This window comes from Cherax quadricarinatus, chromosome 19, assembly GCF_038502225.1.
Source record: "Cherax quadricarinatus isolate ZL_2023a chromosome 19, ASM3850222v1, whole genome shotgun sequence".
Classification (NCBI taxonomy): domain Eukaryota; kingdom Metazoa; phylum Arthropoda; class Malacostraca; order Decapoda; family Parastacidae; genus Cherax; species Cherax quadricarinatus.
The window spans coordinates 43,989,404-44,002,529 of NC_091310.1; the positions used below are offsets into that span (position 1 = coordinate 43,989,404).

At 41.4% G+C, this 13,126-nt stretch overlaps 1 protein-coding gene across 3 annotated transcripts in view; it reads right to left on the reverse strand.

Annotated features, from left to right (window-relative positions):
• Window positions 1-13,126, reverse strand: part of nej (nejire) — a 465,387-nt gene that overhangs the window by 222,253 nt on the left and 230,008 nt on the right. For all 3 annotated transcript variants that reach the window (XM_070086767.1, XM_070086766.1, XM_070086768.1), the window contains one exon: window positions 3,988-4,068. In XM_070086767.1, coding sequence (XP_069942868.1) covers window positions 3,988-4,068 — 81 coding nt within the window. The remainder of the gene's footprint in view (window positions 1-3,987; window positions 4,069-13,126) is intronic.

A 13,126-nucleotide genomic window follows, 5' to 3' on the forward strand; every position in this document is an offset into this window, starting at 1 on the left:
GCAGACAGTGCTACAGCAGCAGCAGCTGACAGTGCTTCAGCAGCAGCTGACAGTGCTACAGCAGCAGCAGACGGTGCTACAGCAGCAGCAGACGGTACTACAGCAGCAGCAGCAGCAGCTGACGGTGGTACAGCAGCAGCAGCAGCTGACAGTGCAGCAGCAGCAGCAGCTGACGGTGCTACAGCAGCAGCAGCAGCTGACAGTGCAGCAGCAGCAGCAGTAGCAGCAGCTGACAGTGCTACAGCAGCAGCAGCAGCAGTTGACCATGGTACCACAGTATTTCGATAATATTTCTCACCCTTTTTACCACAGGGTTGGCACTAGAAGCTTTCTTGGGGTCCATGGTCACTTATTTTGCAGATAAAATGTTCCGATTGTATGCTTGGATGTTACCGCGGAGGCTGGCTTGTAAACAATGCTACCAGCGGAACATGTGAGGCTGGCTCAGGCCGCACATTAGACGCGTCTCGGACGAATAGTGTTGAGCGGGTTTTTTAGCGGTATGCAAGGCAAAATCTTAGCGATAAAATGTATCGGTATGCGGATTTAACGTTATGTGTTGCCAACGGTATGCGGGGGGTCCACTGTAAAGTGGAACCTCTACTTACGAGCTTAATCCGTTCCATAACCTTGCTTGCATCTAGATTTGCTCGTTTTCAGTCAATTTTCCTCATTTAAATTAACTGAAATGGAATTAATTCGTTCCAGTGGAATTCCAGGCACAACAAAATTCTTCAATAATTTTCCCAATATCAACTCTACAGTTTATTTATCTATCACAATTCACGTAATATGACATAAACAATATCAATAACATAGAAACAGGATATATACACTAGAATGAATAAAATACATGTCATTACGTATGTGGCTAGTGGTGGTGACAGCTGCCATAATTGCTGCTGGGATTTACAGGGCCACTACAGCGGCCATTCCTGCTCCTGACTACATGTGTAGAGAACCTATGATAACCCAGAAAAGTCAGACAGAGCAACTTATAACTGCAACACTCTTAATGCTTCACTTAATTGTTACACTCTTAATGCTACACTTAGTCACTGCTTCTTCATGTTGTCTGCCACTGCTGCTTCATGTTGTCTGCCACTGCTACCTCATGATGTCTGCCACTGCTGTTTCATATTGTCTGCCACTGCTTCTTCATGTTGTCTGCCATTGCTGCTTCATGTTGTCTGCCACTGCTACCTCATGGTGTCTACCACTGCTGCGTAATGATGTCTGCCACTACTACTTCATGTCTGCCACTGCTGCTTCATGTCTGCCACTGCTGCTTCATGTTGTCTACCACTGCTGCTCCACAATGTCTGCCACTGCTGCTTCATGTTGTCTTCCAATGCTACCTCATGTTGTCTGCCACTGCTGATTCATGTTGTCTGCCACTGCTACCTCATGATGTCTGCTCCCACTTTTGGCAAGCCTGTTGAAGAGCTTTCCAATATGTGAAGGTTGAGGGAAGTGCCAATCGAACAGGTAGCAGATGGTCATTTGTTTACTCATGAACCTCGCCAAAGAATCAAACATTTCTGCTAATTTCAGCTCAATTTCAAGGTACTTTTTGTCGTGAAACCAATCAAAATCATATCTATTTCTGTAGTATATCTTCCAGTATATCAAATGAGACCAAAAAAAATGAGAATAAAACCATTAAAACCATACAAAAATACTATACCGCTAAGGGGAGGCTAATGGCTGAGAAGTGAACTCCATTATTTACGGTCCGATGTCTAACATTTTTGGTGTACTCTAAGAAGCATCTTTCAGTTATACATTGCCTAAGTTTCAATAAGATAGTCCAACAAACAACTAAGATCCAATTCCCTAGATCAAGAGCAAGAGCCCCTCACCAGCATCAAGGAACCTCCCTCGAGGCCCACTCACATCTGGAAATTTTGCTCGTGTCTGGAAGCAAAAAATCGACCGAGCGACTGCTAATATCTGGAAAAACTTGCACGTGGATGCACTCGTAAGTAGAGGTTCCACTGTGTATGTACGTATGTACGTACATATGCACATGCACACGCATGTGCGCATGCATGCACACACGCACACGCGCACACACACACGCATGCACATACAAGAGGCCTAGTGTCTAATTGACATGTGCCTAGGACCAAATGGTAAATAACACACACACACACACATACATACACACACACACACACACACACACACACACACACACACACACACACACATACACACACACACACACACACACACACACACACACACTCTCACACACACACACTCTCACACACACACACACACACTCACACACACACACACACACACACACACACACACACACACACACACACACTCACACACACACACACACACACACACACACACACACACACACACACTCACACACACTCACACACACTCACACACACACACACACTCACACACACTCACACACACACACACACACTCACACACACTCACACACACACACACACACACACACACTCACACACACACACACACACTCACACACACACACACACTCACACACTCACACACACACACACACACACACACACACACACACACACACACACACACACACACTCACACACACTCACACACACTCACACACACTCACACACACTCACACACACTCACACACACTCACACACACTCACACACACTCACACACACTCCACTCACTTCCTACCTCTGGGTTTTCTTCTGCTTTCTTACTAGTTCTTGTTTACTTCTTATCTCCATAGGGAAGTGGAACAGAATTCTTCCTCTGTAAGCCAGGCGTTTTGTAAGAGGCAACTAAAATGCCAGGAGCAAGGGGCTAGTAACCCTTTCTCCTGTATGTTACTAAATTTAAAAAGAGAACCTTTCATTTTTCTTTTTGGGCCACCCTGCCTCGGTGGGATACAGCCGATTTGTTGAAAGATGATGATATGATACAACTTATACAGACCTAGCAGACATCACTGACATACTATATAGAACACTCCTGGTTGTGCAGAGCATTTCGGGCAATTTAAGTTAACCTTGTCCTCTCAGGATCCGAGTCAAAACAGTCTTTTCACTCTCGGGTACCTACTTACTGCTAAGTGAACAGGGGCAGCAGGTGAAAGGAAACATGCCCAACATTTCACCCATGTTGGAATCAATCCCTGTACCCTCAGTGTGTGAGCTGCGGACACTATCAAGATATCTGAATTGGCAAGACACTCATTCACTGAATGACAATGAAATGCTCTTCCTCTTTTTGGGTCACCTTACCTTGGTGGGAAATGGATGAATAATTAAAAACTAAGAAGCCTTAGTCACTATAATTTTCTAAATTCTGCAACCTCCACCTTTCACAGATACAAAATAATGACAATGTTTTATTGGATAATACATTGCACTGTGAAGTGAAGGGGAACAGGAGCCAGAGAAGTGTAAGGGTCAATATTTATTTACTGTAAATGTTTGTTTCTTTTCTTACCACACTAGCCATCTTCCATCAGGAAAGGGTAGACCCCCTACCCCCACCCCAAAACAAAGTAACATTCACCATCATTCACTCAATAGATGTCTTGCCAGATGCCTACATATATCACAATTTAAACAAACCTTGAAAATGCAACATCACCCCTTTCCTCAGTGCAGGCACTGTGCTTCCTGCCTAGAGAACCAAAGTCTGGCTAACTGGTTTCCCTGAATCCTTTTATGAATGTCACCTTGCTCACACACCAACAGCGTGATGAATCCTTCAAAACTACTCGTCTCCCCTCACTCCAATCTAACAAACTCACACAAATTACTACTAAGAATGTGTCAGAAAACTAAGACTTCCCTTGCAGCCACATCATTCAATACACTGGCATGCAAACCATATCAAAATGAATACACATCATATTTGCAATGAGTGTTTAGATAATCTCTAAGTTAATGTGTAAAACAAAATACATAAAGTATATTTCATAATGGTAAGGAATACAGTGCAAAACTACTTACAGAGCTGGCTGAGATGGGTCATCTCCTAAGGTTATGCTGTCTCCCTGGATATCATTAAAACATCTATAGCAGTAAGTATATCTGAAAAAAATATACAGCATTATTATATACTCTTCAACACATGCTATCAGTTTATAGGTTATACATATCAAGCTCAATCTTGTAACATTCAAAGACAAACTTTAACAAATATAAGTACAAACCCTACAAAATAACAACATACATTGAAAGTGTACATAATGATTATTTCAAACTATATTTGCAATACTGTCCCAGCCTGTGCTCAATTAATGATAATGTCTAACTGGCACAGTTAAGAGAGAAACATCTTACAGTCTGCCTCCGCATTTTCAAGTTTAGGGTATGCAATTGTCATCATCAATGGAAATGTCTGCATTTAATATTTAAACTACAGATATAGTATGCAATTATTACATCATACATCAGTTCTCAGTTCTTCATAGTATTGTATACATACTGTAGAGTATATGGAAAAGTGCAAACACTGCTTCAGTGTATTTTGAACCAAATGAAAAATGGCTTAGTTTCACAAGGCAAATTGTGTTTAATTTCCTGGGTCACCATACCTTGTAGATGGTAATGTGGAAAATATAAACGAAACAGACAAGTTTTTTTGTTTTTTTAAACAAGTCGGCCGTCTCCCACCGAGGCAGGGTGAAACAAAAAGAAAATACTTTCATCATCATTCAACACTTTCATCTCACTCATACATAATCAATGTTTTTGCAGAGGTGCACAGAACACAACAGTTTAGAAGCATATATGTATAAAGATACACAACATATCCCTCCAAACTGCTAATATCCCAAACCCCTCCTTTAAAGTGCAGGCATTGTACTTCCCATTTCCAGTACTCAAGTCCAGCTATATAGAAATAACCAGCTTCCCTGAATCCCTTCACCAAATATTACCCTGCTCACACTCTAACAGCTTGTCGGGTCCCAAATACCATTCATCTCCATTCATGCTATCTAACACCCTCACTCATGTTGCTGGAAGTCCAAGCCCCTCACCCACAAGACCTCCTTTACCCCCTCCCTCCAACCTTTTAAAGGACAACCCCTACCCTGCCTTCCTTCCCCTACAGATTTATACACTCTCCATGTCATTCTACTTTGACCCATTCTCTCTAAATGACCAAACCACTTCAACAACCCCTCTTCAGCCCTCTGACTTACACTTTTATTAACTCCACACCTCCTAATTTCTACAATCCGAAATCTCTGCATAATATTTACACCACACATTGCCCTTAGACAGGACATCACCACCTCCAACCGCCTCTTTGCTGCAGCATTTACTACCCAAGCTTCACATCCATATAAGAGTGTTGGCACCACTATACTTTCATACATTCCCTTCTTTGCCTCCATAGATAACGCATTTTGTCTCCACATATACCTCAATGCACCACTCACCTTTTTTCCTTCGTCAATTCTATGGTTAACCTCATCCTTCATACATTCATCCGCTGACACGTCAACTCCAAATACAGTGGACCCTCGACCAACGATGGCATCATCTAACGTTAAATCCGACTAGCGCTAAAAAAACTCGACCAACACGATTCGTTCCATCTGAGACGTGTCCACTTGTGGCCAGGGTTTACAAGCCAGCCAGCCACCGCGGTCCCATCCAAACATACAATCGGAACATTTCATATTGTCACAGCGTTTTTAGTGATTTCACCTGCAAAATAAGTCACCATGGGCCCCAAGAAAGCTTCTAGTGCCAACCCTACAGCAAAAAGGGTGAGAATTACTATGGATATGAAGAAAGAGATCACTGCTAAGTATGAAAGTGGAGTGTGTGTCTCCGAGCTGGCCAGGTTGTACACAAAACCCCAATCAATCATCGCTACTATTGTGGCCAGGAAAACGACAATCAAGGAAGCTGTTCTTGCCAAAGGTGCAACTATGTTTTCGAAACTGAGATCGCAAGTGATAGAAGATGTTGAGAGACTGTTATTGGTGTGGATAAACGAAAAACATATAGCAGGAGATAGAATCTCTCAAGCGATCATACATGAAAAGGCTAGAAAGTTGCATGAGGATTTAATCAGAAAAATGCCTGCAACTAGTGGTGATGTGAGTGAATTTAAGGCCAGCAAAGGTTGGTTTGAGAGATTTAAGAATCGTAGTGGCATACATAGTGTGATAAGGCATGGTGAGGCTGCCAGTTTGGACCAAAAAGCAGCTGAAAAATATGTGCAGGAATTCAAGGAGTACATAGACAGTGAAGAACTGAAACCTGAACAAGTGTTTAATTGCGACACTGACAATGTTGTGAAACACTTTAGGAATGTCATAAAGAAACGGGAGGTACAGGCCTCTATGGACAGTTATGTTGTGTGACAGAGGTCTAGTGACTCTCAAGCTGGTCCTAGTGGCATTAAAAGAAGGGAAGTATCCCTGGAAAAGGACTTGACACCTTAAGTCCTAATGGAAGGGGATTCCCCTTCTAAACACTAACACCATACACAGTCTCCCCTCCTCCCATCCCATCAATCATCACCAGATTTTCAATAAAGGTAAGTGTCATGTAATTGTACATGTCTTCTTCAGTTTGTGTGTATTGAAATTAATATTTCATGTGGTAAAATTTTTTTTTTTCAATACTTTTGATTGTCTTGCACGGATTAATTTGATTTCTATTATTTCTTATGGGGAAAATTAACTCGAGTAACGATAATTTCAATTAACGATGAGCTCTCAGGAATGGATTAATATCGTTGGTCGAGGGTCCACTGTATCTGAAAACATTCACTTCTTCCATACTCCTCCTCTCCAATTTGATATCCATTTTTGTCATGTGGGTTCGATAACGTGGATGGGGTAAAAACACTCCTGTAGGCTGGTTAGTACATGTAATTATAACGGAAAGTATGGGAAGCACCATCAGCCGCCCTGCCTCTCTCTGCTCTCTATCTCAGACTGACCCACATGCTATGGTCAGCAGCAACATGAATAGCAGTCAGTGATTCACACAGATAGTTGGTAGTGAGTCATCTACTGGTAACTGGTAACTGGTACTACTGAGAGCTCGGCGACGCTAACGTATGTCGTCCCGACATACAGCTAATACAAACTAGAGATGGCAGGCGTACGGCTTGAGCTGATTCTATACAATGTCAAAGTACACAACAATTGAACATTATAACATAAGGAGAATATTGGAATGGAAGCTTACGTAACTGACTATAATGAAACTTACTGTAATGAAGCTGTAATGCATTACAAGGTATAATATAGCACAACTCATAGAATGAGACTCAACATTGGGATTACACAATGGAGTGATAAAAAAAATTTTGATTGATCGATCTGTATTCACGTGATATACGGATTCTGAGGAAGAAATATATACAAAGAAAGAAGTGTTTAACAGAAAGGCAGATTCGGTGCACTCAAATCTAGACTGTTAAATCTCAGAATTTGGAGAGAACGTGAACACAAAAAAAAAATTCTTGAATGTTAATAAGCTGATACTGTAATTATTCATCTATACAGGTTATTTACATTTAACCCCAACTCTGCTAGGGTGAGACTGACATATGCAGAATGGGTGTCATCTCTGGGAGGATCAAACTCTGTTGCACTGGCTAACTCATGCTGTATTTTAGGCAAATCTGAATTGGTAGTTACAAATGATACTTGATGATTTCTCAATACCTGTCGTGTACGTAGGGAATAACGACATTCAGGTTGATCGTCTGACTGAGTATCAGAGGTAGAGAGTACAGGATCAGGAGGATTGTCAGAGTCTGTCACATTAGTCTGGGTTGGAACATCATTATCATCACATACTAACTTCATATAATCTAAATGCGATTCTTCATACTTTCTCTCTCTCTCTCTCAAGTCGGCCGTCTCCCACCGAGGCAGGGTCACCCAAAAAAGAAAGAAAATCCCCAAAAAGAAAATACTTTCATCATCATTCAACACTTTCACCACACTCACACATTATCACTGTTTTTGCAGAGGTGCTCAGAATACAACAGTTTAGAAGCATATACGTATAAAGATACACAACATATCCCTCCAAACTGCCAATATCTAATTTCTCTAACCTTATACTTATTGCCAGTGATATGTTCAACTACTCGATAAGGACCAACAAACTTTTGATCAAGCTTAGGCATTGCAGACGTTTGGTTAAAGTTAGTCAGCATAACTCTCCAACCTACTTAGATTTTGGATGGCTTTGCTCGAGTGTTTGAGACTATTGTAAATTCTGCTGTTGATTTATGAAGTGTTTCACGGATTCTTCTAAAGACGCTTTGAGCTAAGCTGGTACGAATTGCTATGAAATCATCAGGGTTGTAATTTGGTTTTGGATTAGAATATAGCAACTCATAAGGCAAGTATTTATCTACACCGTACAATGCATAATGTGGAGTGTCACCTATGGAAACATTGTAAGCAGAATTTATAGCACACTGCACATCAGGTATAACTTCATCCCAAGTTTCACTGTTGGGATTGATAGTGGCTCTCAAGACATCAACTACTTTCTTATTGGTTCGTTCCGCTAACCCACTGCTGGCAGGATGAGGAGGAACAATGGTGAATTTAGAGATCTTGTACAAGGTACACAAATTTTCAAGAATCTCATTACAGAATTCACCTCCATTATCTGTTACTAGGGACTTAGGGGTGGTATGCCTGCAGATAATGCGTTTGTTAAATGCTTTAGCTACTGTCTCGGCAGTCTTATCTGCAATAGGAACTAACTCACAATATCTGGTGAAATGGTCTACCATAACACACACGTTTGTTGCCCTGGAGGGAACATTGGAAATTAGTTAACAGATCTAGCGCAACTCTTTCCCACGGTTCGCTAGTAGTCGGATACACTTGGATTGGATTAGGACCATTAGCATTACCTTCATGTTTCATGCAGACACTACATTTCTTAACATACTCAGAAATATCAGTTGCCATACGAGGCCAAAAGTATTTAAATCTGGCTTGTTTTACTGAACGATCCATACCAGGGTGCACAACACCTGGTACATCGTGAACTAGCTGTAAGGCTACATTCACTAGTGACTGTGGAATTACTAACTGGTATACCCTTCTGCTAGGAGTACCCAACTCGGCTGTTCAATACAGTAATTCTTGGTTCATAACATTCACTGATGGGTGCTGGTGGCTTCAGTCAGAATAAGATCTTCCTGGAGCAGGAATCGAATCACACCAGACCACATGGGATCTGCTCGTTGAGCATTCTTTATATCTTCGGCAGTAAATGGAGGGTTTGCAGTTACTATACTAACATGTCGCGATAAGGCATCTGCAACTACATTTGACTTGCCAGGTAAGTGTTCAAAGGTGGGATTGAACACTTGGATAGTCAAGGTCCATCTGGCTAACTTTCCAGTAGGTTGTTTGTTCTCGAATAAAGGTATCAGTGGAGCATGGTCTGTCAAGACATGAACAGGGTACTCATAAATAATGTCTCGGAAGTGCTTTAAAGACCATACTATTGCTAAAGCTTCTTGCTCAGTTACTGTATAATTATGTTCAGCCTTCGCAAAGACTCGGCTAGCAAATGCAACTGCGTTGTACTTGCCATCAGTCTTCTGAGCTAGTACGGCACCTATGCCAATAGAACTAGCATCAGTTGTAAGAAAGAAGGGCTTAGAAAAATCTGGAAATTTCAAAATTGGAGCAGATGTTAGCTTTTCTTTTAGTTTGGAATGCTCTTTCTTGACGTAAGGTCCAAACGAAAGGAGCATCTTTCTTAAGCAACTCAGAGGAGCAGCTATGGAAGAAAAATTGGCAACGAAAGATCTATAAAAACCTGCTAAGTCCACAAAGGATCTTACGGCATCAGCAGTTTTGGGAGTTGGAAAATTTAGTACTGCAGTTACTTTACTTTGGTCAGTCGTAACCCCTCTAGGGGTGACTACGTGACCAAGAAACTTAATTTCTGATCTGAAAAAATGACATTTAGACAGTTTGATCTTTAAATTGGCTTCTTCAAGCTTACCAAGTACTACATCAAGTCTTTTCAAGTGTGTATCCACGTCTTTAGACATGACGATTACGTCATCTAAGTACACCATAAGTGCATTACCTATGAGACCTCTAAAGATATTAGTCATGAGCCTTGAGAACATGACAGGGGAGGATCGTAATCCAAAGGCCATACGGAGGAAGTGATAATGACCTGTAGGAGTGGAGAATGCAGTTAGATCTTTGCTGTCCTCATGAAGAGGGACTTGCCAAAACCCTTGTAACAAGTCAAGGGTTGAAAAGACTTTGTTATCTCCGATGTTACGTAAAAAATGACCCAGTACAGGAAGTGGGAAGCGATCTGGAATAGTTTTCGCATTTAACTTCCTAAAGTCAATCACTGGGCGCCAAGTACCATCCTTCTTAGGTACTAGGATCAAGGGCGCATTCCAAGGTGAATTGCTAGGTGCAATAACTCCATCATCAAGCATTTGATTGATCAATTCTTCTGCGACAGCAACTTGTGAATGAGGCATTCTGTACGCAGGTATATAGATGGGTCTAGTACCAGGTTCAAGTGGAATAAGTTCGTTATATCTATCTTCTCACCTGGTAAGGCAATGGCTTTACGACGTTTGTTCAACAGAGTCAACAAACGCTTGACCTCGTCTGGGAAGTCAGTGGGAGCTAAGTCTTTCTCCTAAACTGGTGGAACAGATTGATCCAGTGAAATGGATGAGGTCTCCCCGGTAGAAATAGCACCGACCCACTGGTCAGGTGACAATTCATCCTCTACCTGAACAGGGTAAGGATAGTGAACAAGGTCAACAAGATTGGTATTTGCTCTGAGACGAACACTGTGACCAGAGGTGTTAGTAAGATCCATTTCTTCCTAGCTATCTCTTACAACATGTAAGGATGGCTCAACAAATAGACCTTTTACTTTGCAAGAATCACTGCCAACTAGGACATTATCACCATCTGGAACACTAGGAACAACAACAGACACTCTAGTGAGGGCACTAGCCGTGACAGAAACGTCTTTCTGCAGACGGCATGTGATATCAACAAGAGATGGCATTACTAGTTGCAAGTAATCATTTTCCGACAAGGCGTCCCCTGTAGTCAGAATAGTCAAGGTAGTCAGAGCGTCCTCGGACACTTGAGGTAACTGGACACTATCTTGCAAGCCTGAAGTTTCAGGAACACAGACAGAAGTGACAGGATCACCAGTGCCTGACCGCTTGGGTACGCTACTGGAAATTGCACTGGCTTGTAAGGACTTAATCCAAACGTCCTACTCTGCGGCAGTATGGCAGATCTCGGATCCAAGCTGGTAACCCCAAAATGGTACGATCATATCATCAATTTGGGCATGCCATCGATAAGGGTCGAGCACAATACGTAAGTCTCGCATGGAAGCAAATCCCAGTAGATCACCAGGGAAAGTAATCTGGTCGACAACAAGGAAGCAGTAAAGTCTCTACCTTGGATAGAAAAGATGAGGGAAGTCCGACCTCGGACAGGCAGGTGAGAACCAGCTACTCCACTAAGGGAGGAAACATGAGTCGGTTCTACGAGAAGGACATGTCGTAACTGCTTATCCCTAAACAAACTAGACCTGATAATATTGACTTGTGCACCAGAGTCAATGAACAAATGAACGGGCGCATTATGAACAGATGCTTGCACTATAGGGCCTATCGTTGCATTGGAAGTTATGTGCAAACAAAAAGGAGGGTTGTCATCAGAAAAGATTTGTTCCACTTCATCCCCAAAATCATCTATATCAGAGACGTGTGAAGCAACATCATCAGCAGGATTGTCATTCTCGAGACTGCTTAAGGCTTCAAAAGAATTGTGAACGGGGATGGTGTACTCATTATCACCTACGGTCACCATGGGACGGTTTGACTGGGTCGCTCGAATTCCCCCAAATTGGAAGAATGAGCCTGGTTCTGGTTAATCTTAGAACCACGACGTCTGTTTCCACTGCTGGTTCTGCGGTTGAAACTGCCACGGAAAGTCCTAGAGTACTGAAGGTTGTAGAGCATACATGAATAGCAGTCAGATTCACACACACAGTTGGTAGTGAGTCATCTACTGGTAACTGGTACTACCGAGACTTTTTCTTTATCTAAATCATTTGATACCCTCATCACATTACTCTTTTCTATGTTCACTTTCAACTTTCTACCTTTACACACTCTCCCAAACTCATCCTCTAACCTTTTCCTCTTTAGAATCTCCTATTAGCAGAGTATCATCAGCAAAAAGAAACTGTGTCAATTCCCATTCTGTATTTGATTCCCATAATTTAATCCCACCCCTCTTCCCAACACCTTAGCAATTACTTCTTTTACAACACCATCTATAAATATATTAAACAACCATGGTGACATTACACATCCCTGTCTAAGACCTACTTTTACCGGAAAGTTGTCTGCCTCTCTTCTACACACCCTAACCTGAGCCTCTCTATCCTCATAAAAAATTCTTTACAACATTTAGTAACCTACTACCTATTCCATATACTTCCAACGTCTGCCACATTGCTCCCCTATCCACTCTGTCATATTTATTTTTTTAACCCTTTGACTGTTTTGGTCGTATATATACGTCTTATGAGCCACTGCTTTTGATGTATATATACTCATAAATTCTAGCTGCTTCAAATCAAGCAGGTAGGTCCACATGTGAGAGAATGGGTCTATGTGGTCAAAGTGCACCACATAAAAAAAATCCTGCAGCACACAGTGCATAATGAGAAAAAAAAAACAACCTTTCTTTTTAATTAAAATGCACACTTTGTGGTCTATTTTTGTATAGTATTTATGGTTGTATTCTCGTTTCCTTAGTCTCATTTGATAGAATGGAAAACATTTTATAGAAACAGATGTGATTTTGATTGGTTTTACTATGAAAAGAACCTTGAAATGGAGCACAAATTAGGAGAAATGTTTGATTTTTGCCGATGTTCAAAAGTAAACAAATGATCTCATTTTCCAATAAATGTCCAACTAGCCATTCTAATATGCAGTTATGAATGAGTTGACATTATTTATACAATTTTACAATATTGCAGTAGTCTGCATAACAGGAAATCTTCTACTTTTTGTTTGAATAAAAATTCAAAATAGAAAGTAAGAGTAAAATCA